This window comes from Colius striatus, chromosome 1 (assembly GCF_028858725.1).
Source record: "Colius striatus isolate bColStr4 chromosome 1, bColStr4.1.hap1, whole genome shotgun sequence".
NCBI lineage: Eukaryota > Metazoa > Chordata > Aves > Coliiformes > Coliidae > Colius > Colius striatus.
This window is the reverse complement of record NC_084759.1, coordinates 84,347,964-84,375,315: the sequence shown is the minus strand read 5'-3', so window position 1 is coordinate 84,375,315 and position 27,352 is coordinate 84,347,964. Positions and strand designations below refer to the sequence as shown.

Genomic DNA, 27,352 nt, shown 5'->3' with positions numbered 1-27,352 from the left:
TAGGGGCCTTGGCTGGGATGTGAACAACACTGTCTGCTAATATATAACAAGGGATTTAGTTGCAAACCATAATTACAAAACCCAAAATGAGACAAACCCTTATTTTCAAGAGTGAAGTAATGAAACACTGGAACCACTTAGCAAGTATTATGAAGGATTTTCTGTTATTCTTAAATTTTATAACCCAGACTGGTATTTGTTCTTAAGCTGTAGTTCAGAGATCCATTTGCTCAGGGATGTGCTGCAACCTATAGAGAAGGATTTACAGAAGGTTGTACTAGAAGGTCATAACCATTACTTTGGTCTTTGCAAGAGACTATCTCCCCTCTACCCACAACATCAGTTGTCATGGCATATGCTGCAGGCAGCTTCTACTCTAAAACAATGGGCAAAAACCACCATTGACTTTAAAAGCTTGTGGAAGACTATAGCATCTCCACATAGATTAATGATTCAAGGAATTAATTTCATGGGATCTTAGTTAAATTTATATTAATTTACCAGGAAAAGTATGGGGCTTGTGTTCTTTCATTTATTTTAAAAACTGCTGTATAGTATTTTGAATGTCTTACTTGAGGTAAGACATGAGTATTTTCAACAAAGGTTGAGGTCTCTCAGGACTCAGAAGGGGAGGAAGCAATGTTGTGACAGACAGTTGCACAAAACATGAAATACTGTTGCAACTATGTAAAATTTATAAAGATCACTGAATCACAGAAGTTTTCCAGGAGTTGCAGATCTACTGTTTTCTTGAGTGTTCTTTAGCAATGCCTGTGTATTGTCATAGACAGGGAACAGGAGGGGTGGCAATGATTACCTATGCCATTTCTTTAACCTGCAGCTGACACACAAGCAAGACAGAAGGGGGAAGAATTTTGTGTGAAACTAGGAAATACTGAGTCAGAGGGAACAGCTTATTGTTTCTGGCTCATTCATCAGCATACTCTCCCATCTTTTCAATTTTTATTCAGTGTTTGAAGACAACATTTTTCCTCCTTTGGTAATTATTATACAACACATGAGCGTTAATATTTGCAGAGCTATTAGTACAGTTAGTGAGCACCGTCCCAAGTAAACTGCCTGCAGGGGAAAGAAACGTGGAACTGTGGCCATACCTTTATGGTAAGATGGTCAAAGACTGCACTCTGAAGACATAGTTTTAAAAGAATTAACTTCCTATATAAAAAAAAAAACATGGGTATCTGTGTAGACTAATTCTTTTCCTGGCGCAGATGTCACTGAGGCAAGCCTACACAATGCAGTTTCAGTTGTTAGCTGAAGGTCATATGAAATAGGAGGGAAAAAAATCAAGCTTATATATAGCAAGTTCTGGTTGAGAGCCTTGTATATATTGTTCATGAGAGAGGGAGAGTTTTTGGAAGTTAGATATACATAGTAGATCAATCTCGAACCTGGCTGAAATGATGGAAGCTTACATTGATTTTGAAAGACATAATTACAAGAAAGCTGAATTTGGTTCCCCAAAATATCACATTTATAAAGATGACGCTTGTTTTCAAGTGCCCACACAACGTGGTTTTGTGCAAATGGTGCTCTTGCTCCAAATGCAGCTTTTTGATATTCTCAAGACTGAACTCAAATGGACGTTGTCTCCACCTCAGTATAGCCCCACTGTTGGTTTGGATATTTTAAGGTGGTGAACACATTTGGAACACATTCATTGAGCACATAAATATTTACAATGCATTTTTCAGAGACAGCATAATTTGGTTCCTAAAGAACTTTTTTTTCAATAGCAAAAAACCCCAGTTGTTTGGTTTTGGCTTTTTTTTTTGTTTGTTTGCTTGTTTGTTTTGGTAATTACATTCTTCTTTTTCAGACTGATTCTTTTTTATTGACCTCAAATTAAGGACAAAGTGTGACTCTGTCAGGCTACTCCAAGCATGTGATACAGTGTGAATTAAAGAGTGGATTCCAGAGGTCCGCATGTCTTTCCCTTCTGCGTCTTAGAGACAGAGGGCTCGGCAGTCTAATCCTGCTCTTCCTTACTGATGTCTGATCTTAGTGTCCCTCCAGGAAGGACTGAAGGCAAAGACTTTGAGCTAGCCTGGAACAGGTGTAGGTACAAAGTGTGCCAGAATAACGAGTCACACTGTCACATGTGCCCTTTTGCCTACTGGGAAGATGAATGGTATGTGTGAGAGTGTGTATGATGCCTGCACACATTTATCATTCAGTCTCTCTCACTGGCTTAGGGAAAGAATGCGACCAGATCGTGACTTTGGCTGCCAGTGCTGTTACATTTATACAGATAGTCTGCAGAACCTGTATGCAGGGAACCTTTTTGTAGATCCAGAGGAAGGAGATTAGAAAGAACAATCCTACATTCTGTCTCCTAGGTTTATTTTGGAAGATGTCCATGTGCAGTACTCTGTCACCATTTGGCAAAAGCAGTTTTATTGTGAAGCTGTGACTATGGTGATGCAATGTATGTCTTGCAGGATGTGGTTTACTTCTGACCTGATATTAGACAATAGTTTTCCCTGAATGACATTTTATATTTAGGATTACCCTCACACTGTTCAATCCTTGAGCAATCATTGCAATTTCTGTCTTTCTTGTGGACAAAAATAAAACTTGGGTAAAATAAATTTACATTTTAAGTGGAAGTAGTACTAAGTGCTTTGAAAAACAGTTATTAAGTCAATAGATCTTTACATGCATAGTATTATTCAAATCAAAATGGGAAATCAGAAAAAAGACCCCACAAGAATTTTTTATAGATAAAAGTAAGCATTCTTGGGAATTAAAATGGATAATTCAGAGAAATATAAATATTCATTAGTGGGATTGTATAAAATCTGTGCCTTAAAATCCTTAATGCTGAGATACTTGATTTGTAGCTTCCATACAAAACCATTGCAAACTTACTGAAAAATTTGTTCCTGAAGGACTACACTGCATTGAGGAGAAGCATTAAAACTGAGGTAGTTTTCTGCTGGTTTCGTAGCAGCTGTATTTTGTTGGATCATTTATTTATTTAATTATCTTTATCAAATGGGTTAATCTAGTTTGTGCTTTATAAGCAGATGATAGGACCAATACTGTCATGCTGTTCTTCAGTTTTCAAGTTAGCAGAGGCAAAGCAGCTGCTGCTCACACATGGCATCTTTTCACAAAGTTTGGTGGGGTTTTTTTGCACTGGATGGTGGACATTTTAAAAAAAATAAGCTTCAGTGAAATTGCTATGTGTGACAGTAGGATTAGAAAAAAAAGCTAAATTGCTCTAAATTCCAAAATTTGATACTTTTAATTTCTAAATCTGAGCTCTGGATTGAAAATTTAGAGCAACACACTGCAGGCTCCACTTTCCATGTGTGGTGAAGGTATTAAAAACAAGAAGTAGCAGTGGAGTTCTGTAAGAACCCTGAGACTGTCACTAAACTGTATTTAAACAAATTCTGTTAATCCTGCACTAACCTGAGCTCTTATATGGTGCAGAAGAACTAAAGTAAACCCGAAAAAAGCCCAATTTCAAGTGGGAGATACCATATGTCCACAGAGAGTACCTAAGGATACTGTTTGTTAAAACATGTCATCAAATCTATGTCCATTATGTAGAAATATGTTTAATTAAATGAAGGAAAATACATAGTATAATTTAGAAAATGTATCTTATACATTTGGTTTTCAGTTTCAGTTATTGCATTCTGATTTGCCATGCAATATCCTCAGAAAGGGCAATGAGTTTTTAGTACTGATTATTACATAGTGGTCCAGTAATTTGCTTTAAGTAATTAGATGGGCCCTGGTACGTTGTTTATGAACTTCAAAGGCTTTTGATGTATTATCTTTACAAAGCCTCTTGTAGAAGTGTAATGCTTCTAGCATGTTTTTTACAGAGATGGAGAAAGGCTCAGAGCAGCCGAATTACTGGCCAGTGGTCACGTAGCAAGTCCTTAGCAGAGCAAAGGTAAAGGACAGCTTTCTCTCAGGTCCAAAGGCACAGCATCCCTTAGCCAATGCTTTTCTCAGGAATCAGTAACTGCAGTTCTGTTGACCTCAGAAACAACAGGGTAAGTTGATCTAGTCAAACACAGGTCCTAAAAGATGACATTTATACCACTACCTTCCTGATCCTGGCTGTGCACAGTTTCTGCTTATGGTGCAATGGGTATGGTTTTTGTTGTATCATTTCTTGTCTGAGCTCATTAAGATGGCAGAAAACATACCCTCACCAAATAAAAGTGGATTGTTTTCTGCCAAGAAGCTGAATTGACTCACTTACTGCAATGAGTGCCAGAGCTGGTGCAAAAGCAGAGCTTTCCACAGCTAGGAGCATGGGAAAGGTTAAGAATAAGTAGGAGATGATGTGGAGGAGACTAGAAACAGCATGAAATACTCAGCAGCTGCAGCCTCTTATTTTGCCTCAGCTGCTCACAGACCTTCAGCCTCCATATCATCAAATCAAATATTCGCTATCTGCTGGGAAATTCTGCAGATATTAATGACTACACTGTTTGTCATGAAGATATGTGCACATCCAAGCAGTACAGTGATTCTTTCATTTTAGGGTAGGAAAGCATACCATTTTAGCTAATTGGCTAGTAAATTTGGTCACATTTTTATGAAGAAACATGATATGTGTGTGAAGGGAGATTCCATTGTAAAAATGGGCTTGTTAGAATGATCTTCTCTAAGTAACTAAATGTCACCTACATTGCAAGCAGAGCTGCTGATAACTACTGGTAACTGTTTTTTTTTCCATACCCAGGTCATCAAGGACTCGGAAGTAATCCAAATCCTAACCTCAGATTTCACAATGTCAAGGAATTCCTTGCCAGAAGAGGAGCACAGGACATGCCTTTGTGTCGTTTTTTAACTTACATGTCAGTTTTTAACAGCTGAGGAATGGGTAGAAATTGCTACTAGGTTAATAGTTAAACAGATATATAACCTGGTATATAATAATGGTTCAAAATAAAGGAATGAAGGCCCAGGAGCAAAGCTTGATTTGGTAATTGGATAACCCAGACTTAAGAGTTGCTTCCAGATTAAAACTTTTGCCCTGTTTTTATGGGTCTAATATTTTTATATAATTTTTTAGTTTTATGGCTATTTCCCTAACTGAAAGAAGAGGCTACAAAAATTCTGTAGTCCAAACAAGGATTTAATATTTACAGTCCACTACTCCTGCAGAAAATCACAGAGTAGGTAAGAAGAATCCAGCAGAGCCTGATTTATAGGTAAAGACATTCTGGATATGGGTGTTGGCTGTTAGCTCATAAACCTTATTCACTGTTGCCAGCCCCTTAAGCAATACCATATCATTTAGGAATACCTTTCACTTGAGATTATGAAAATACTCTGAATTTGTCAATCTAGGGGTCCTTTATATAGGATAAGAAATAATTTCTGACTGATATTGGGAATAAATGGGCCATTTTCGTGGAATAAAAGCACTGTTTAGAAGTTCATAACTAAAAATGGGCTTCACAGAATCCAGGACTGATCACTACTACTCGGAAAGAATAGGCTGAACATCTTGTGTGAGAAGCTTCGCTGTTCTTATGGAGTTTGGGTTCTAGGAGTATAACCCCAGACTGTCAGCCTTAATGTCAGAAGTAGCCTTGTCTCATAACCTTTCCTTTCAGAGAGAAGTCATTTCAGTGTTTTCCTAAAAGGCTAGACTGAGGTGTGCAAAGTTTCAAGTGTGATGCTGAAGTATTTAAAGAGACTAAGCCCTGCAGAAAACGTAAGTTTTTCTTCTTAGTAACCTTTTCTTTCTTTCCTTTTTCTTTTCATTAGTGCTAGCTGATGTGGCAGAGGGTGTTAACAGTTCTGAGGACTGAACCAAGCCAAGCACCTGGATCTTCTTTTTTTCTTTTACTTCTCCCTCAAAGCCTTGCTGTTACTGGTGGAGGACTTTGAAGCCAAGCCTAGAACCTCCTGAAATGGCAACTGGATATTAAGAAACCCAAGTTACTTAGACATCTTCAGTCAGCTGTCAAGAGCTGGGAGAACTTGTGGAAGGAGATGTCAGATGAAGAGGTCTCAGTTCTACTGGTGCTTCCAGGGACCAGGGTACAGAAGGACTGATTCAGAAAAATAGGTCCCTTCTGATGCCAAGGTCTCATACTGATGTGATGGCACACACGAGGAGGAGCTGTTCCTGAAGCTTGTGCTATTTCAGAGTGTTCCAAGTTCAAACGGATAGAGACAAACGTGTAATGCAGAAGTTTCTTCCTGAGTGAGAAACTCATTTACTGTGTAAGCAAGGGAATATAGCTCACTGGAGACACCAAAATGAGCACCAACCTTTTTAACTTCATAAAAGATGCCATGCTGTGTTTGAATTGTGAATTGAATTGCATTTGAAATGAATCTGGAAGGTATCGCATATGATTTTTTCTGGAATTACCAAAGCAGAACCCCAAGGCTACAATTTTTGGGGGAAATAATAGCAACCTAGCTCTAGTATAAGAGAAACTCTCAGATGGAATCAATTAAACTACAAGAAGAGAACAGGGAGGATGCTAATCAAGCTATCAATGAAGAAAAGAACTCTTCACCAGCAGAGAATGAGGTTTTGAGGTAAAAACCAAAAAAAAATATATAATATCCTGAGGATACTGTGAAAAAGCTGAAATATATCTAGTAGATACGATAAGGGCAAAAAAAACAGTCATCCAAAGAGAAAATGGATATGTGGACTCATCTTCAAAGACTAATTCTATAGTTAATTTTGTGCTTTCTGAGCATCTGCTGAGACTATCTTAAGCATTTCTCAGGACAGCTAATCCAAAGAATGCACTTTCCTGGTGCAATGGTGGTGGACACACAAAAAGATGAAAAAAAAGAAAATCACCGGTCTGAAACAGTGTCAAGTTCATCTTCTCATGCTTGTGGTTTAGGCCCATTAGGGAACAAAAGACCACGATTAGCCTCAAGTACCAAAGACCTGAGGATTGCCAAATGGCAGGGAGAGCTTAATACCGCTTAAGGTCCAGGACAAAACAGACCAGGCTACTCGGCTTAGGGAAGAACGCAGAAAGTATTTTAATGCAACATCAACTAAAGCATAACCATAAAACCCCAAAACATAAACAAAATAAAACAACAGAGTGGCACAACAATGAAGAGTCCAACCAGCCCTTTAAGAACACCTTCTCTCCACTCCTCCCCTCTTCCCGGGCTCAGAGCCCTGATCCCGGTGGTTTTACCTCCTCCTCCCCACGAACGGGGGGGGGGGCGGGGGGGGGGGGGGGGGAGGCAGGGAGTGGGAGTTTCAGTCAGTCTATTCCTGATAGATTCTGCCATTCATCAATCGTCACGGCAGGTGGGCTCCGCACCAGCCCTCCCTGCAAGTCCATGGGGTACCTGACACACATGGCAGCCCTGCATGGGCTGCTCCGACATGCATTTATCCCAAAGGCTGCAGCTCCTCTCTGCCTCTCGTGTGGAGCTGCTCTGCGGCGCGCAGGCTCTCCAGCACGGCCTGGGCCATGGCCTCTTCCTCACACAGTCCCTCGCCCGTCCGGGTGCACTCACACGGAGCTGCTGGTAACTCTCAGTCCTGCCGTAGCCCTGCATCCTCGCCATGGCTTGCAGAGTGGTCTCTGGTCTATTGCTTCTCCTTCCTTCCTCAGGCCTTCTCTGGCTGTGGGGTCCGCATGGCCACCTCCATCTTGTATCACTCTTACACCTCCTGCCAGCACTTCAAATTCCCGTCCCTTAAATAGTGATGGCAGAGGCGCCAGATTGGCCCAGCCGGGCCGGAGGTGGGTGTGAACCCAGGAGCCGGGGGAGAGTCCGCAAACTCTTTACCGGGTCTTCGCTGCAACCCGCTCCCCCTGTTACCAAGCAAAAGCTGCTCCTTGCTAAACCATGACAATGCTTCTCTCCTGGAAGGCAGGGATGAACTGCTCATGCCACAGTCCTAACCTAGCACAGGAACCAACCTGCCGCAGTCCAGGAAACCTGGGGTAATGCTGCTGTGAATACTTGCTTCTGTCAGAGCCAGCTGGGTTACAAACAAACCTGAAGGGGAGGATCCTAGAGCAGAGGCGAACGTAATGGGTCTTTTTCCCTGGAGTGATGATAAGGTAAGAAATTCATAGCATTCCAGGCAACTGGAATGGTTAGATTTGCATACTAGGTTCTGAAGCACAAATACTGTCTAACAGGAGGTGTTTGTTACAGGCTTATACATGCCACTTAAAAATACCTCCACCTGTGTGATCAGCTATGGCTATTTCAACAGGTTACTATGAATTTCTGTACAAGGCCAAATTACGTGAATCTTACACACTATCTGAATGGTTTTCCAACAGCAGGTTTCTGTAATATACTTTATAACCTAGTTTCCTGCTCATGTTTCTCAGGGTAAGTTCCTGATAACTGCAACACACTGTAGTCATGTTATTGTCTTGTTATTCCAGGGCTTTTGACATTTCAGTCTACTCAACAGTGATTTGTTAACAGAATGTACTTATATATTCATATTGCAGCTACTTGTTACTAACTTCTAATTCCAGTAATGCTCTTGGTCTATTATCAGAACAGCTTACTCATAGGTATTTAGTTCTCTCCAGGTTACAGCACTCTTCATCAGAAACAGAAGCTCCTTAGGGGCAGAGTTGAGAGCTAGGGTGGAAACTGCTTCAACTGCCTTGATTGTGAGTCATCCTTGAAAGTACATGAACTTCTAGAAGCTGAGTTGATTCTTCTGTGCAGTTTAATAACATTCTAATGACTACAAAAGGATGATTCGTCTGCATATACTCCATATTGAGGCTGTTAGTATAAAATATAATAGAGACATAGATAAAATCATAAGGCTAGAAATTCAGATAGTGAAAATCAGTGTAGCAGTGGTAAAATTAATCTACTTATTGCAGAAATAGAAAAAATACCTTTATAATGTCATTGTAAGGTTCCTGTTATTCTAAGATAAATTCATAGCTGGCTTCATTCTCTACGAGACTATATTTTTTGGTATAATAACACAAAGAAATTTAATTGCCAAGTTTAGCCTCTTTTATACATTCATTTCACCATATTGTTTGAGACAGGGAGTCACCCTGAGGCAGCTCAATGCTCAGTTTGATTTCATGTACTATAGATGTAGTTTAATCTTTCTATTCCGTGCAGAAATAGTTACCTGGCTAAAGACCAAGACACTGCACAGTGAGTTCACCACAGCTGAATGTTGCAAAAATACATTGGGAAAATTATTGCTCCCTCTGCAGTCAAAAGAAGCTTTTGCAGCGAAATTGAGAGGCGAGACTTGTGGATGCCCTAAAATGTTTGTGTGTGTGTGTGTGTGCGCGCACACGCTCATATTTATTTGCTTTGCTTTGTCACTGCTTAGTTAAGAAACTAGATTAACATTTTAACATCAAAATACATTCCTCTTTGATATCTTTGCTTACTATCTTTGTTTGGTTTACTTTTGTAAGCAAGATAAACAGTGAGTAAACAGAAAAACCTACTTTCTTGCTGTATTTTGAACAGAGTTCTCAGAAGAGTAATGGTAGAACATGTGAATCTGCCAAATCAAAGTGGGACAGAGTGTTAGAAACCTCAGAGGCATTTGAAATGTAGGAAAGTACAGTTCTAATTAATTCACAACGATGTTTTAAAGCATGAGGTGAACTATGAAAAGAAATAGTATTACAAATAATAATTATTATAATATATACATATACACATATATACACATATTATTTATTAAATGTGTCCTTATATATATGATTTAGTAAATGTGTTCTTATACATATGTAAAATAAATGTATATAAAGTTTTGCATAATAATATAATACAATAAAATAAAATATAACACAATGTAATATTTCTAGCCATTATATTAAAGTAATACCACAATATACATCAAATAGCATAAAGTAGGAAGTGTTTTGTTAATGCCATTAATTTTCATAGAATAATTTAGATTGTGAGGGAACTCAGGAGGTCACCTCATTACCCTCTTCCAAGATTAAACAAAACCAATTTTGTAGTTTTTTTCCTAAAGATTCAGTTATACTATTCCTTTAGTTTCCAGAAGGCATGATGTCCAAATAAAAGGATTTTTTTTTCTGTACCTTCTCCTGGACAGATTCTTACTTTCTTTTTTGCCACTTCCTTTTAAAAAAATGTAATAATTAGAAGCCTGGTGTAAACCAGAGAGCTCTTCTGTGGCTGAAATTGATATGTTTTCCTCATACAAGTCAGGAGAAGGTTTTACTTTTTTATTATTTGAACAACTGAGATACCATATGTGAAACAGATGATCCCAGCTAACAAATGGGATATCTCATGTCAGCTTGCTGGACAGGAGAGGCAGAATTTAAGAACTGTGGAACAGAATTAAGCACTGAACATTTCAAATTCTTTAAAGTCAGTTCAGACCTATATGCTTTGACCAAAAAAAAGAGATTTTTTTTTTTTTGTCAAAATGGATTAACTTTGAGGAGTTATTTTTAGCTTGGAATATTAGCTTTTCTCCAAGCCAGTCCCCAAAAATTTGAAAATCAGATTTTTTCTGTTATACAGAAAACATTTCCTGAAATAAACACCCTGCACACTATCTTTTATCTGTGTAAAAAGCTCTCATCAGTAAGTTTTAAGCAGCCAGTTTCCCAAAACAAAATTGATATGTAATTGGTCACAGAAGAAGAGGCTATTGTGGAAGAAAGGTGAGAAGCTATTTTCCCTGAATATGTTGTGTCCTTCTGCACGTAGACACCGGTGTGTGGCTACTACATTATTTTACACAGTTTCTCTGCATCTCTTTTGTTGACTTGAGTTCAGAGACTGTCTTGGCTATAACAAATTTCACAGGTCATGGGTAAGTTCATTCTACAATTTTATGAGCAATGCTCAGTTCATTTACCTCAGGAGGCAAAGAATAAGAAACTGGAATGTGCTTTGCCAAAGGAGTGTCCATTTCTTAGTAAATCTTATGAAATATGTCTTATCTAACTAATGCAAATCTCAAGAGACCGAAACACTTCCTCTCACCTTTGTGCCTTTAGACATGAGCTATGCCACCTGCGGCAGGTGAGTCCAATAATCTTGCATGATTGTGGGCCTGAAAAGTGGAGAAGTGGGGAAAAAAAGGGAAAAAGATTATTTCTTCCAGTCTGTAGGTAAAAAGACTTCTCAATTCCCAAATGGTTTCATAGCAAGTATTTTTCTTTAGAGGACAGGACAAAGCTCCCTTCCTCCTGCACTACAACAATACCTGCTGGTCCTCATTTCAGGTTGGTGTTAATTGCGTTAGCAAACATTTCACCTCTTAAGAGGTATATCCAAACTCTGAATCCTAAGGAATTCAGCTTACTGCTTAAAACAGCAAAGGGGATAGCTTGGACATTTTGAGGTTGCCCTCCTCTGCCCTGTCCTCTGATATTATTTCATGAAGACCATAGCCTACTGGTATTGATTGGATCAGTCTATAGCTGCCAGGGTTGTGAATCAGGATACTGGTATTTTTTCCTCCTTCCTGAGCTGCTCCAGGAGCTGTGAATGGGAAGTGCCCTTCAATTGCTCTGCAGAGCTCATCAGACCTGCTCATTTCATCCCAGAGGTCACATTGCTTGGCAGCAAAGCAAGCAACAGAAGTTCGTTCTTTGTCCATGGTGTTAGCCACAGCTGACAGGCAGCAAGGCAGTGGCCACTCAGCTTCTTGTCTTCATGAGAGCTCTTGCTTCATGGTGGAGGAAATACAGCTGGAACTGTGGAGAAGTTGTGGGATTTAACTGGGGAGATATACCTGCCTCCCACTCATTTCTTTAGAGTGATGTAGCTGACTTAAACACTTTGGTTAAAAAAACAGGCCAGCCCTTCAGGGTAGTCATCAGAGACCAGGTCTTCTATGTACATAGCTGACCTTAGCAGTCGTACTCTAGAGATCCTTGGGGCTACCAGAGAACATTATCTATAATATGACCACTTTTCTCTGCAGTTCAGAGTCTGTGAGTGATAAGCAAAACTGCTTTAAGGACAGCACGCAGTCTTAATCCTGAGTTTTGCCTAGGCATAATAACATGGGGTTCAAAGTACTGTGTTCTGGTACAAGGCTAGATACAAATTTCTGTCTGTTGATTGCATCATGTATCATGAATTGGTGAGTCAGAGTTGTTGTGAAACATTTCCTATTTGTAACAGTAAATGCATAGCAGAATGTGAATTACGCTCTGATGCTAAGTGCTCCTTATCTTATTATGGCATCTGGGTGTGTATTGTATTATTGTTTTTCAAACTTATATTGTTTTATTTTGCCTTGGCTGACTTAGCATGAATAGTTCCTCAGTTTGATGATGATATGGATGTCTGTAGGGTCACTAATTTTTAAATGTGTTAAGTATGTTGTAAGTAATGATGTTTATACAGCTCAGTGTGATATGAGACCAAGAAAAAATGGAAGTGGTGCAAATACTAAAAATTGCTAATTTATGATCATTTATCTAGTTCTTTCCTAATAAATACCTTAACCAAGTTTTTAAAGGTGTCATCTACCTAATATAAACCAAGAAACAAACAAATAAAGAAAAAAATCTGAACCAACAACACAGGCCTACATTCTTCAACATTACTAGAATGCCCAGAAGGGTACATACATTCCCTGATACTGACTTTGGAGTTAAACTTTTCGGTTTAGTAGGTGTTCTTCCTACTCTTTCTGGTTTCATAACTACTTTTTAAAAGCAAATAAAGAAACAAACAAAAACTTGAGTCATTCATGTTGTCTGATACTCCTACTAGTAGTTCCCTACTACCTCTTGTCAATTTTCAGAAATCTCTCAGCTTCTTTGACATTCCTGATGCCAGCACTCAGACTTGTTCCAGTACTATCTTTTAAATGTAATTACTTGGTCTGTGGCCACTGCCTTTGGTTAGCTTTCTCTTAGTTTCCATTTTCACTTAGTGATTACTGAAATCACTTGAATTAGTTTCTCTTTTGTGTAACCAAATCCACAAGATTGTGTTGAAGTGTTCTGTAAGATGGGATGTTGGCAATGTCGTCAGTGTAGCCCAGATTATCAAATACCAAAGGTTCATTTGAGCACAAAATTCTGTCTTTACCTTTAGTCTCCATTCTTATCCTTTGTGGTTATTCTATTATCTGTGTCTACTTTCATATCCAGCTTTTATCTATGTGTCTGTGTACTTATAGCTCTTCTCTAAGCTGAGCAGTCCCAGCTGGCTCTGCCTTTCTTCTGTCTCAGGTACTGGAGTCTCTTAACCATCTTTGTGGTCCTATGTTGGACTAGCTCCACTATATCCCTGTCTCATATCAGGGAGCACCACACTGGACCCAGCACTCCAGATGTGTCTCACCAGAACTGAGCAGAGGAAAAGCATTAGCCCTCTCAATCTGCTGGCAATGCTGTGCCTAATGCAGCACAAGATGATATTGGCTTTCTTTGTACACATTGATGGCTCATAATTTTATTCTTTAATTTGAAATGTTTTACCTTATTCCTAAATCTTTGTATTATTTCTATCTATCGCAGTTTGAACCCAGCCAGCAACAGAGCACCATAGAGCTGCTCACTTATTCACTTCCCCATCTCTCAATGGGACAGGGAAGAGAATTTGAAAAAAAAAAGGTAAAACTCTTGAGTTGCTATAAGAACAGTTTATTAACTACAATGAAATAAAATATACTAGTACTATTTTGCAACAAATTTTTATTATAAATTTTCAACAAATCACAGTTTCAGCCTCCATCAAAAAAGCTTCCTTGTTTTACTATGCTTGTGTAATATACAGAATCACAGAATGATTCTGTAAAAGGGGTTGGAAAAGACCTTTAGAGATCATCTAGTCCAACCCCCTTGCTAAAGCAGGTCCACCTAGATCAGGTCACACAGGAACCTTTCCAGGTGGCTCTTGAAAATCTCCAGAGAAGGCTCCATACCCTCCCTGGGCAGTCTGTGCCAGTGCTCACAGTAAAATAGTTTTTCCTTATGTTTAAGTGGAAGTTTTGGTGTTCCAACTTCTTCCCATTATCCCTTGTCCTGTCACTAGATACAACAGAAAAAAAAGTAATGCCCCAATTGCTTGATTTAATGTATTTCTGCCCCTTACCAGCAACTATCTCTTTCAAAAAATCAACTTGATGAACCCTTAGCTTTCAGTCTCCATTACATAAACTTGTCCACCAATCTTGCCTCTCACTACCTCTGCCAGATCTCATGCCCCTGGATGTTGCTCCAGCAGAAAAATGCAATGAGACAGGAAGTGATGATTTGTCTATGGTAGTTCCGGCGTGTCACATTTCATATCATAGAATCATAGAATGGTAGGGGTTGGAAGGGACCTTTAGAGATCATCTGGTCCAACCCGCCTGCAGAAGCAGGTTCACCTAGATCACATCACAGAGGAATGCATCCAAGCGGGTCTTGAAGACCTCCAAGGAAGGAGACTCCACACCCTCCCTGGGCAGCCTGTGCCAGGGCTCCCTCACCCTCACATTAAAATAGCTTTTTCTTATGTTTAAATGGAACTTATAATGTTCCAGCTACATCCCATTACCCTTTGTCCTGTTGCTAGATACCATTGAAAAAAAGGGATGCCCCAACCTCCTGACACCCACCCTTTAGATATTTGTAAATATGTTCTACATAATTTGCTACAGTTTCCCAGTAATAGCCAACTCAAACAAAAGCACAGGCAGCAGTTTGCTGGCATTTGGTTTATAGGAACAGGCAATGCGGGAGGGTTTTCTATTATTATCTCTACTCAGCAGACCAGATGCTTTTTTGGTTGCTACTTCCAAGTTTCCCTGGTCATCTCCCTTGCAAACCTCCTGAAGACTGCCTGAATTCAGACACAATTTTTAGTTGAAAGTTACTGACAGGAAATTTAAGATAGCTGAAAAAGTTGGTTGCTGGAAAGATGAAAGAATAGAAAGTGAGAGATGTGGAAATCAGGCTCAAAGTAAGAGCCAGCACTTGAGAAAAAAGACACGTGAAATTCAGACAGTTATCACTGGATGTCTCTACCTAGAAATGACACACGTGACAATACACCTAATGTAATCATGCCTCCATAATACCTGTTAGGTTTCTGTAATTTTTGTGCTGTTTTGATACATTATGAAAAAATCCCTTCTTAGTAGCCTGACTGCCTTTGATTTTATTATGTTACATTGAGGTATGGTAAAAAACTAAAAAAGAAGAAAAACCCACATGTATTGCCCAGTCCTGTTTTCCAGTTAAAAGCTTGCTACCTGCTCTTAAAGCCTCACCAGTAGTGACTAATTGTCACTGAACCAAGAAGGACGTTATCAATATTAAACATGATTTATTTTTAACAACGACTCAGTGCAAGTATTGGAATTAAAGTATGCATCATATGGCAGGATTTTATACAGGTAGGCAGTGTTCCAACCAATCTGTACTGCATTTGCAGCTAGCATTTGAAACTTTTATAATTAACTGGTTCCTTCTTTGGAATTACACAGAAAATCCTGGCATATCCCAGAGACTCTTGTCTAGCCACAGTGGGAATCTGACAGAAAAACTGCCAGTATTTTAGTGAGCTAGTCCTGTGGAGATGAATAGTCTTCCTTGTCCTCAAGATGCAGACAGGTGAAAGAACAAGCTTCTCTTATCATCTGGGATTTGCTGAGGCTTAGAGGTTATTAAAACTGGAGACCTGCTGAGAAGGGAATCCAGAGCTCACCCAGAGGAACAAAAGCAGAGAAAGGTTCTTGGGGGGAAGAAAGCCAAGGGGAGGAGAGACAGGTAGGCTACAACCTACTCTGGCAATATTGGTAGAACAACTTCAGGCTCTGCTGCCCTCTTCCTAGGACAGTGGTGTGGACTACTGAAGCCTGTGCTCTAGACACTGAATCTGTAAAAAGAATTTTTAGTAAAAGGTGGAACTACACTTCAAACAGCAAAAATATTTCCTCACAGACCTACTGGTTAGTCTTATCATTAATCCAATGATGTGCTTTTCTGGCACATAGGATGTAATTAGCTGCTAGTTAATTAAGTGAGCATATGTGAGTAATCATTTCAGACTTGTGAAGCAAAGATCACATTATAATATCCCTGTGGGATCCCTGCATTAATAAATTATTTGATATAGGGGCTTGAGCACTTTTTTGTTCTGCAGGAGATGCTTTAAAATGCAGGGATCTGGGATGACAGCTTTATTTTATTGCCACCAGAAAAGGAGCGGAACTGATGTCTTTGCATCCTGGAAAGCTTAAAAAATGACCCCAGAGGTCTCCCTAAAAACTTCTGGAAGGTGCAGGCATAAGCAGAGTTATAGCTGCTAGTAAACCCTTTAGCTGATCCGACTGGCGAGACTGGGATGAATATACTTTGCTGCTTAAAGAGTGGTTGTGGTTTGCACTGTATTCAGCACTCTGCAGTTTCAAGTTCTTATTTGCTGCTGACTGAAATGCATCATGTGCTGAGATATTTCAGCCAACAGCAGAGAGCAAGCTGTACACAGTATTTATGGTGTACATCAGTAATTCAGTAAATATGTATCTATGTATATATACTTTGTGGACCACTTTTTATCTTCATTATTTGAAACTAGATGGGCGTTAAAAAGTAGATGGCATTTAGGTTTTTTCTTTTTTTCATTGAAACTATCTCCAAGTTATTATGCTACTCATGAAAAAATAAAAAAGAAAGAAAAAAGAGGAAAAAAGAGATTTTTGCATTTGACCAGACGGAGAAAATGGAAAGAGAGCAACCTGCCCAGCACACTATCTTCTGATGCTTTACAGGCCACTTGTGATTCATGCACTGCAGGCTATAAACAGTGTTTATATGCTTCTGTGCCCATATGTGGTTATGCATGGAAACCACAATAAGCTCTCTGCTGCGATGATGGGATCATTTGTACAATAAGGTACTTCATTCAGAATATGTTAGTGCAGCATTATTTATGATCTTCATTGAAAAAAATGTGGGTAGAAAAGTTATCCAAAGACCACTAAAGGTAAATAAATGATTATGAATGAAGAGAGGTTGAGATTTAAGGCAAAGATTTCTGAACTGTGAACAAGACCAGTCATCTAGTTCATGTAAATTAGTGAAGGGAAAAAAGAATATAAAATGAAAAGAGTTCATTAGCTGGCTACTCATTACTAGAAAAGACTAATGTTGGGAAAGTAATGTAGAACAGCTTCAATATGCTATGTCCACTACTGAAGTCTTTTCTCACAGGAAACTCCCTTTGCCTTGGAGGTTTTATCATAGGATTGAATGGCCTTGCTTATAAATTGTTCTTATGAAGAACCTTGCTTTTCTGTCTTGATTTTCACATATATTGAACCTGTACAGATGAACAGATATAGCTACATTTTTTATGTGAGCCACTAAAGACAAATGAAATTTAACACAAGAGTAAATTGAAGTCACTTGAAATACAAAAAGCATATTGTAACAAGAAATCAGGAAACTCTCAAGCCAGTCGAGATCCTGACGAATGGCAGCCCAGCCTTCTGGGGAATCAGCCAGTCCTCCCAGTTTGGTGTCATCAGAGAACTAGCTGAGGGTACACTCTGTCCCCTCATCCAAGTCATTGATGAAGATGTTGAACAAGACTGGCCCCAGAACCAATCCCTGTGGAACTCCACTGGCCACAGGCCTCTAACTCGATTCTGTGCCACTGATCATCACCCTCTGGGCTCTGTCATTCAGCCAGCAATGGGTTCAAGTTGTTTCAGGGGAGATTTAGATTGGACATTAGGAAGACCTTTTTAATGAGAAAGTTGTTTGGGCAGAGAGGAACCTCTTCGGGGTCAACAAGGACAAGTGCAGAGTCCTGCACCTGGGAAGGAACAACCCCATGCACCAGTACAGGCTGAGGACTGATCTGCTGGAGAGCAGCTCTGCAGAGAGAGACCTGGGAGTCCTGGTTGACGATAAACTAATTATGAACCAGCAATGTGCCCTCGTGGCCAAGAAGGCCAATGGCATTCTGGGATGCATCAAGAAGAGTATGGCTAGCAGGTCGAGGGAGGTTCTTCTCCCCCTCTACTCTGCCCTGGTGAGGCCTCATCTGGAGTCCTGTGTCCAGTTCTGGGCTCCTCAGCTCAAGAGGGACAGGGAACTTCTGGAGAGAGTCCAGTGCAGGGACAACAAGATGATCAGGGGACTGGAGCTTATGAGGAAAGGCTGTGGGATCTGGAACTGTTCAGCCTGGAGAAGAGGAGACTGAGAGGGGACCTCATTAATACTTACAGGTATTTAAAAGGCATATGTGTAGAAGGATGGGGTAACACTTTTTCCTGTAGTGTCCAGTGATAGGACTAGGGGTAATGGACAAAAGCTGGAACACAAAAATTTCCACTTAGGGAAAAACTTCTTTAAGGGTGAGGGAGCCTAGGCACACGCTGCCCAGGGAGGATGTGGAGTCTCCTTCTCTAGAGGTTTTCAAAACCCACTTGTATGCATTCCTGCATGATCTGATCTAGGTGAACCTGCTTGAGCAGTGAGGTTGGACTAGATGATCTTTAGAGGTCTATTCCAATGTCTGCCATTCTGTGATTCCATGATTCTGTGTTATTAAGCATTGGAACAGGCTGCCCAAGGAGGTGATGGAGTCATCATCACTGGAGATATTTTAAAAGAAGCATAGATGAGGTACTGAGGGACATGGTTTAGTTTAGTGATGGGCCTGTCAGTGTTAGGTTGGTGGTTGGACTCAGTGATCTTAAAGGTTTTTTCCATCTGTAATGATTCTATGATTCTATACTCCTGCTAAGAGAAGCTAAGAGAAGCTATGGCAGGCACTGATGTACCGAGTGTGCCTCGAGTCTAAGCACCTCAAGGTTTTGCAGATAGCAAGAAAACCTGATAAACAATCTGAGCTGTGCCATTTGGTGGGAGCTGGAAGTTACAAGGGTCTGCAGACAGGTCTGTGAAATGCATTTCTGCTTTGGCATCTCACTCTTCCTACCTATGTGACATGTCTAGATATCTTGCTCTGATGATTAGGAGAACAATAGATAGTGTTTGAACTGGGGTACACTGTATATTGCCAACAAATTAGCAGTTTCTCTCTAAGATTGTTGTAGCTGTTTCTGTATAACAGATAATAAAGAGAAGTCCGTCTGCCTGGACTTAGTGTGTTGCAATCAGATATTTTAGTAGTACAGTTTCAACAACAAAGTTTCATTTAGACATAAAAGAGGAAATGAGTTCAGTGTGTTGCAGTTCAGTCAGTTATAAAACCCCCTTATCTCCTCAGGGACTTTCTTTCTATACCTCTGTGCTACCGAGGATTAGAAATAAAGCATATGTCATCTTAGAAGTATATTTTAAAAGGAAATAAAAACAGAACGTGGCATTTTGGGGTAGACTCACAGGAAGCTTTAAACTGGTTAGAAGACAACGATTTTTCTGTGCGTGGTCAGCTGCTGTATCCTTGGAGGTAAGAACTAAAATATATTACACATTATATAAATGCTCTTGCTTATCAAAGTGGTTTATTTCTGTTTATGTGGGATCACAGCTGGCAGCTGGTAAAATTAAGATGTACTTTTTTCTGTTTTGAATACATATGCCTGTTTGCAGAGTCTCAGCCACTGTTCACATGCAGTTCCTTCTTTCTTAAGATGCGATGAGAATATTTCAGAAGTTCCATCTTCATATCTGACCGTAATTGCAATGCAACTTCAAAATACAGAAAAATATTGTTCCTCTGGTATTTCAAAGTTTTTCATAAAATGGTACTAAAACCCATTTTTCAGAATACTTTTAAAGGGAGTCTTATCAGTCACGTTGCTTTTGCTGTAGTTACGATATTTTTATTGATCTTTCTGGGCATGTTAGTGTACTGTCTAAATAATATCTTTGAAGTAGTCTACTTGTAGATTAGAAATAAAAATAGACACTATATAGATAAACATGATCATACTATTTAAAAAAATAGTTAATAGAAAAAAGCTTAGACTTCTCTGAAAACAACATGATGTTAAAAAGTGGAAACCAAGGAGCTTTAGCATTGTATTCTAATTTATACTGAATTTCCTGGTTCGCTGCAAATTCACAGCTTGACATGAGTGTATGTGCACAACAAGCACACTCTTCCCTCTTTTTTGTGCTCTGCAGCAGGTGGGATTACTGTTTCAATGCTCGTTGGTTCACCATTTCCCTCACTACTTCTGGGAAAGCCCTTCAGTCTTTTTTGTCTTTCTCTCTTATTTCTTTGTCTTCTGGAAAGTGTATTCTGTAATAGAGCACATGAATGAATCTTCCCTTTACTTCAACTGCTAAGGAACAAAATATTGTAGTCCACATAGTTCAGTCATGACAACAGCTAACAACTCATTAATATAAACACAGATATCTGGAAACATTAAATGATTTCCACTCCAGAGAGACATAAAAACACAGTGTAGGAATATCACATAGTCATCTTTATGAATGTGAAGCCCTATCTTTTCCTGCCTCACATTTCATGTTGTTGCCTACAGCTGTGGATGTGAGATGTCAAATGCTATCAAACCAGATTGATGACATCCCACAACAACTTCATATAGGTATAGATGATTAAGAAAAGTGTGGAAGATAATGAACCAAGTTTGCTCCATACAAAGTTTTAAGGAACTTGAACTGATAAAACAGACCTGGATGGGAAATTATTTGAGAGCTCAGGAAGCTGTATTTACCCACATATAATTTTCCTTCCTTGGTGCAGTGGTGCACTACTGACCCACATTCAGTTTATTGTCCCCTGGACCCCCAGGTCCCTTTCACCAAAACTACTCCCCAGCCACACAGATCCTAGCCTGTACTGGGCTCCTTGGTTATGTTGTCCCACTTTCAGGACCTTTCACTTTGTTAAATTTCATATTGTTATTGCTAGCCCACTCTTCCTGCCTGTCCAGGTCTCTCTGTAAGATGGCTCTCGCTTATAATATGTCCACCTCACCATGTAGTTTAGTGTCATCACCATCACCTTTACTCAAACCAGCCTTAGGCATTGGAGATGGCCCTTATCAAATGGGGTTCAGGTACCAAAGATCTATGGATTAAGGAAAGGTTATACTAATTTATTACACCACCTTCTTCAGTCTCCTGATTTTCCTATGCTGGCTGCACTAAGGCTTGCTGGGAGCTGTTTCACATCAGCTCTAGTGGAAGATGAAACATGGGTCCTTCTTTCTGGGTGAATTCTTGTGTGCCTGTCCTACAATCTGAGGTAGACCCAAACCTCACTGAAGGGATCTGTCAGTATCTCCACAGTCTGGAAGGGGCCTCTTAAAATGGGGGAAAGATACTACAGATGGATCCACAGGATTTGCGTTCCTTTGAGACAGGGAAATTTTTTCATTCGTAATGCAAAAGAATGTCCTTTTCCCCACTGAGTTGTGATCCCATCTGGTAACACATTCTTTCTATTCTCCTTAGCAGCTTCTCATCTTGCTCAGGTTTTTATATAGGACACAATTTATCATATCTCTTTATGTACACTCCTCAGGCTTTCCTTAAGCATTTTGCTTATGCTGAGCCAAGAACTCTCATTCTGTTTGCCTGCTCCCAGACACTAATCTGAGGTCTTTATGCAAACATTGGCACCATCTCCAAGCATTATAATCCAGCAAATTTGCTGCCACTCAGAAAGTACTGGCAATACCACTGGATTCTCCACACGGCTTTAAACATTCATCCTGCCTTTAGGCTTTTCTTCTGCTGAATAACTGAACAAAAACCCCAGGCAAGACATAAGAGTTTTTAAGATCATCTGACAGTAATAAAGACTATGTCAGATAGAAAAGACAGTACAAACCACTCTCTTTCCCTCTGACTTCACTAGGTGTAGATAGAATGTACTCAGATCCCATTGCCAGGACAGTAGCAACAGAAGGAAAAATCACATGTTCACCTCATGCAAAATGTATTAGATCAGAATTGTTAAAAGGATTGTTTTTCCTTGTGAAACAACAGTCATGTAGCTATTTTCAGGAAGAGGGAAGTCAAATCTGAATTTAAGGATTATGAAACACAAAATACTGAAAGACATTAAATATTATCCCTGTGTGCTTGGAATCCTGGTGTATACGTGTGTCTGGGCCATGGAAGAGTGATTAAGAAAAGGGGGAGGAGAAAGTTGAATTAATGAAAACTGTCATCCTTATCAGATGTAAAATCAAAAAATTAAAGGAAATCCAATTGCATGACCAGATGTGGGTAGTGATTGAACAGCAACTTGACAAGGTTATATATTATATTATGCACTAGGACCAGAGGTATATACACCTCTCTTTTGCATTCAGGCTCTCAACACTGCCTTTCAAAGCTTCAGTCAGATTTCCTTGCAGGGCTGGGAATAGTCAGATTAGTGTGACAGCCCTTGCTGACTTTGAAGGGTACGCTTGTAACTCATTCAGCAAAACACACAACTCCTGAGCACCATGGGAGCCTAATCTCTTTGAATTTGCCAGTTCTGTTGTTTCCACTCCTGTCTTGGACAGCGTGCTCTCAAACTCTTAAAATAAGTATTGCTGAATGCAGTGCAAAGAAATGAAACCAATGGTTTCAGTTCCCTATGTATTACCTTAAGATAGAAACAACATACATCTGGGTTGAAGGAAAGACAGAAGTGTCACATGCTACCTGAACACAACTGGCTTTGCGTATATTGATTGAACAGTGAACAAGACATATGTTATATTTCCACTAATTTCTCAGAATCTGTGTTAAAAATAAACACGGGAATAAGTATATAACGGTTCCAGGTTCGTGCTAGCTAAAGTAGTGGTAACTTTGCAATAAAGCCATCTGGGCCATGGATGACTAGGGGAAGGGAAAAGAGAAGAGGATGAGCTGATACCCTGAGTACATCTAGCATTTGGCTAAGATTTCTGTGGTGGCACCTTAATCACAGCCAAAACCTAAAGCATGACAACAGCAGCATACTAAAATGCCAGGACCCAAACTTGATTTTTCTTCTCTTTTCATTAAATTTTATCTGTCTGTGAGAAATCTCACACAATTAGAAGAAGCAAAGAGGATCTAGGGTCACCAAAGCAAGTGTTTGGATACATTTAATTTCCCTGAATATATCCTTCTGAAGGAAATCTATCTTCCCTCCAACCTTCTTCATAATGTGGAAGTGATTTCTCTCTACCCCAGGGAAATTTCTCACACTGTCGCTTTCCTAACATCTGCATAAAGTCTATACACCTACTTAGACAGGATTTAACCAACATATATTATTAGTGCAACATTTTGCACTAGCAACCATGACACACAAAATACTTTAAGAAATGAGAGTCCTTTCACTTTTGGAAAAGATAAGTAGGGCAGTTGACAGCAGCATGGGGTAATGCAGCATGTGCCAAAGAGATGCAGCCTCCCCATTCAACAAGTTGTGAAGATGTTCCTGTTCTAGTGCTTTGTCACAGCAAGTGTTTTGAAATAGACAAGCAAACTGTCAAATAACTGGGACATGTGTTTATATCCTCAGAGATGGTATTCACTAAGGATTCAAATAATATAACTGTATTCAGTAGTAAAGGAAGAGAAGTACTAATTTTTAAACCAAAGACAAGTTATTTGTTCCTGTATCACACAAAATATTTTGTAGAAAGAAAAGCCTAATTTTAATTTTAATTAATTTTTATGTGAGAGTTACCTTTTCTTTCCCGGACCACACAATTTCTGTAGGACATCTTTCCCATTGATTGTCTCCTTGACATCTGTGAAAATAAAAGGCACAGAGGTAGGTTTGAGAACAATGGTGTGTCAATGGAGCTGTTGAAGCTTGAGCAGAAAATTAATTGATTTGCAGATTCTTGTGTCTCTTTTTGAGCTCCTCAACTCAAGACGGACAGGGAACTTCTAGAGAGAGTCCAGCGCAGGGCCACCAAGATGTTTAGGGAACTGGAGCATCTTCTTTGTGACAAAAGGCTGAGGGATCTGGGACCATTCAGCCTGGAGGAGACTGAGTGGGATCTCATTATTACTTACAAGTATTTGAAAGGTGTATGTCAGGAGGATGGGGCAACACTTTTTTCTGTAACGTCCAGTGACAGGACAAGGAGTAATGGACAAAAGCTGGAACACAAGAAGTTCCACTTAAGGAAAAAACTTCTTCACTTTAAGGGTGAGGGAGCTCTGGCACAGGCTGCCCAGGGAGATTGTGGAGTCTCCTTTTCTGGAGGTTTTCAAAACCCACCTGGATGTGTTCCTGTGCAACTTGATCTAGGCAGATCTGCAGGGAGTTGAACTAGATGATCTTCAGAGGTCTCTTCCAACCCCTACCACTGTATCATTCTGTGTGTGCTTGCTAGCAAGTCTTCATTACTCACATGCCAGCTTTTGAGACTGATCTGCCTACTCCCAGAGTGGAGATAGTGACTGCTGGAACCTGATCATGCCTTTACAGAAAAGCAATGGAAACTGATTTCAGAGCTCGTCGTGCTCATGACTAATCTAACAGTGAAGGAAATAGAGTATTTCTGAAATGTGCACTTCCCTGGGCATACATCTCTTCAAAATTACTCTGCAGATTGCTACATCTAAGGTAGTCAGTTTAAGATCCTTTCATAGTAACTGGCGAGAGATAAGCAAATTTAAGGCAGAATTCATTTCATATTGGTTTAGGTGTCTAAAATAGGCCAGTTGAATCATGTCTCCAAAAAGCCTTGCTTTTGCCACTGACATTTTCATACCTAAAGGTCAGAGACAATTAATTCTGTCCTACTTGGTATGCAGAAGTGCAAGGTGTTAGTTTAATGATCTGAGAATGAAAAAGGAACCACATCTACAGTCATTGATTAGTCTGGAACAAAAGGGGTAATACTCTCAATATGAGTCTCAAATCAGCTTAATTCAGATGCAGCTGACAAACCACACACATCAAAAGCTGGCTCAAAGCATATGAAAAAAGGGGGAACCCCCTTCTTGCTGAAGTCAAGGGCAAAAATATACTCATTTTAGTGTAAGCTATGACAGCAGCAATTACCAGAGCAAACAACTTCTTGTTCCTCCCTTCCCAGATAACTTGGTGTTGGATGTATTGGTCATGCCATACATTATGTTATACAGAACGTGCCTTGGTGTCATTGAGGGAATAGCACAACAGGGAGATTAGCTGATCACTTATTGACTCAAGTCCTCTAGAAAGACAGAAACACTCTTGTTCACGTCCCAGTCAAAAACATAGCTCTGAGGCTACTGACAGACTTGTGGATGTGACCACCACTCAGTGAGGTTGTAACAAACTAATGATTTCTTCTTGTCATTTTTCTGTCTGCTGGTGGTTCCTTTGATGAAGGATGCTGTCGGAAGGTTACCTGTACAGAATTGCTTACCTTTGTGAAGACCTAAACCCTAAGCTCTACAGCAAGAGTTCGGCTGAGGAGGTGGTGTATGAAATGAGGTCCATTAGTTATTCTTCCACAGATGAAGCACAAGCAAAAAGCCTTCTTCAGAGATGCAGATCTGCTGGAAAGTGCATTTCCTCAGTCTGCTCTAGAAGTAGCAGGCACAGCAGAAGGCAAAAGGAGAATCTACAGCCTACACAGCACCACCTGCCCACAGGCCAGTCATCTCCAGCTACACATGTCTGTGAGGTGCTGACAAGAAAAGACACCTACCTGGTTCCATCTTCCTGCAAAAGCATTTGCAAGAACTACAACGATCTGCATATAGCTGGGGACTATGTGGTGCCAATTAGCTCAGTCACGACAGATTTTACCTGTGACAGTGGCATAGGCCCCTTCTTGGAGTCTTCGGAGATCCCTCCCCCCATGGAGTCTGTGAGGGTCGCTCCTTCCAGTGACACCATCCGCAAACCAGTCCAAGGCTACTCCTCATGCTGGCGGCTGGCGAGCCTAGTGCCCAACCAGCAGCCTCTCTCTGACTCAGCCCTGAATGACTACCTTGAACAGAAGCTGATGGAGCTGTACAAGCAATACATCATGGATAGCACAGCAAACAGGGCATCCCCCACTCAGATCCTGGCCTCGGAGCTTGTCATGACTAATGTAGATCAAATCAGTGTGCAGATATCACGGGAGAGGAATATGGAGACCACCAAGGCCAAAGACATTGTCATCAGCCGCTTCTTACAAATAGCCAGTGGAAAAATATCCTCAGAAATTAGCACACCTAGCCTACACATTTCCCAATATAGTCACACTAATGCATAGTATTTGATTATCTGCCCTTAGAATGCTTTTATGTTCTGCAAAGTCAATTTTTGGTTTCTTAAGACCCTTTTCTGCTTCATAAAAACTAATTTACCATCCTAATTGCAATGAAAAGTTCCAGTACATATCAAATAAGTAAAAATACCCATCTTGTCAACCAGATGATTTATTGGTTGTTTGGTTTTTTTTGTTTTGTTATTTTTTTGTTTTAAAAAGCGCTTTTCTGTAAAGGCTTAGTGAGCCTCAGACATTTAAAAAAATTGTATTAAAATGACTCAGAGCATATGACACTCTTCCAGGTGCTCAGCTGCTTGCTTTCTTCCCCATGTGCTTGATATATCATTTCAACTGTTTGAAGTCTGCAGTTCTACCCTTGAGTCTGTGTGAAGGCTTACACCCACACAAGCACATGCGCAGTGCTGGCAGAGCCAGAGACACAGAATTTAGGATGCCATCTAGTCCATCTCCCTTCCCAAAATAATGTTACTTATGAAGTCCCTCACAGAAGTTTTTCTAATTCATTCTTAAAGACATTAAGGGATAGACATTTGACAGTTTCTTCTATAACAACTCTTAATTATTTAATTGGTGTCTTCCTGTTCAAGGGTTACCACCTCTTGTTGCGAAGCACAAACTGTTTCCAAACAGACTTTATCAGTAGGAGCATGTGTGTGTATCTGTGTGTTTTGCTCTGAACTGAACTGTTACAATGACTGCTGTGACCACAGACAGCACTTTTGCCAGCCACTTACAAAACCTACAGCTATGGAGTGGTTGTGCAGGGAAAGCAATGATAATAATGAAGGAGGAAAATGAAGAAAATTTACTTTTGTAAAATTTCAGTCTTTTTTTAAAAAAGGATGCTTACCTACTTTGAGTCTGTGTAATGTGTGACATACTGTCCATGCCAATCCATCATTGGTAGAGTTTCTAAGTATAAATACAAATACTAATATATAATAAATATTCGTAACATGTTTTCACAATACTGCTACCACAGTTCTGGTCTTTGTCTTCTTTTTGATAACTCAGTGTATTTTCTTGCTTGTGGAATGAAGGAATAGCCAAAAAAACAGTTGTCATAAGAACCTCTGATGTGTGAATCTAGAGACTGTACATCTGTTGCCATGGAAGCCTACCCAAATACTATTACTCAACAATTCAATATAGTTTCTGTCATGTAATATTTCTAGACTATGATCAAATGCAATTTCAAAACAGAAGAAAACAGTTATTTTTAAGATA

General features: G+C 39.8%; 1 protein-coding gene across 2 annotated transcripts; it reads left to right on the top strand.

Moving 5' to 3' along the window:
• Nucleotides 1-7,795: 7,795 nt before the first annotated feature.
• TASL (TLR adaptor interacting with endolysosomal SLC15A4) lies at nt 7,796-27,029 on the top strand. 2 transcript variants are annotated; one of them, XM_061988598.1, is made up of 2 exons: nt 7,796-8,066; nt 25,231-27,029. In XM_061988598.1, exons 1-2 carry the CDS (start codon nt 8,059-8,061, stop codon nt 26,105-26,107), a joined length of 885 nt encoding a protein of 294 aa, XP_061844582.1. In that variant the 5' UTR covers nt 7,796-8,058; the 3' UTR covers nt 26,108-27,029. The 2 variants fall into 2 exon arrangements, with proteins under 2 accessions (XP_061844582.1, XP_010197494.1); XM_010199192.2 differs by lacking the exon at nt 7,796-8,066 and adding an exon at nt 19,181-19,377.
• Nucleotides 27,030-27,352: the final 323 nt, after the last annotated feature.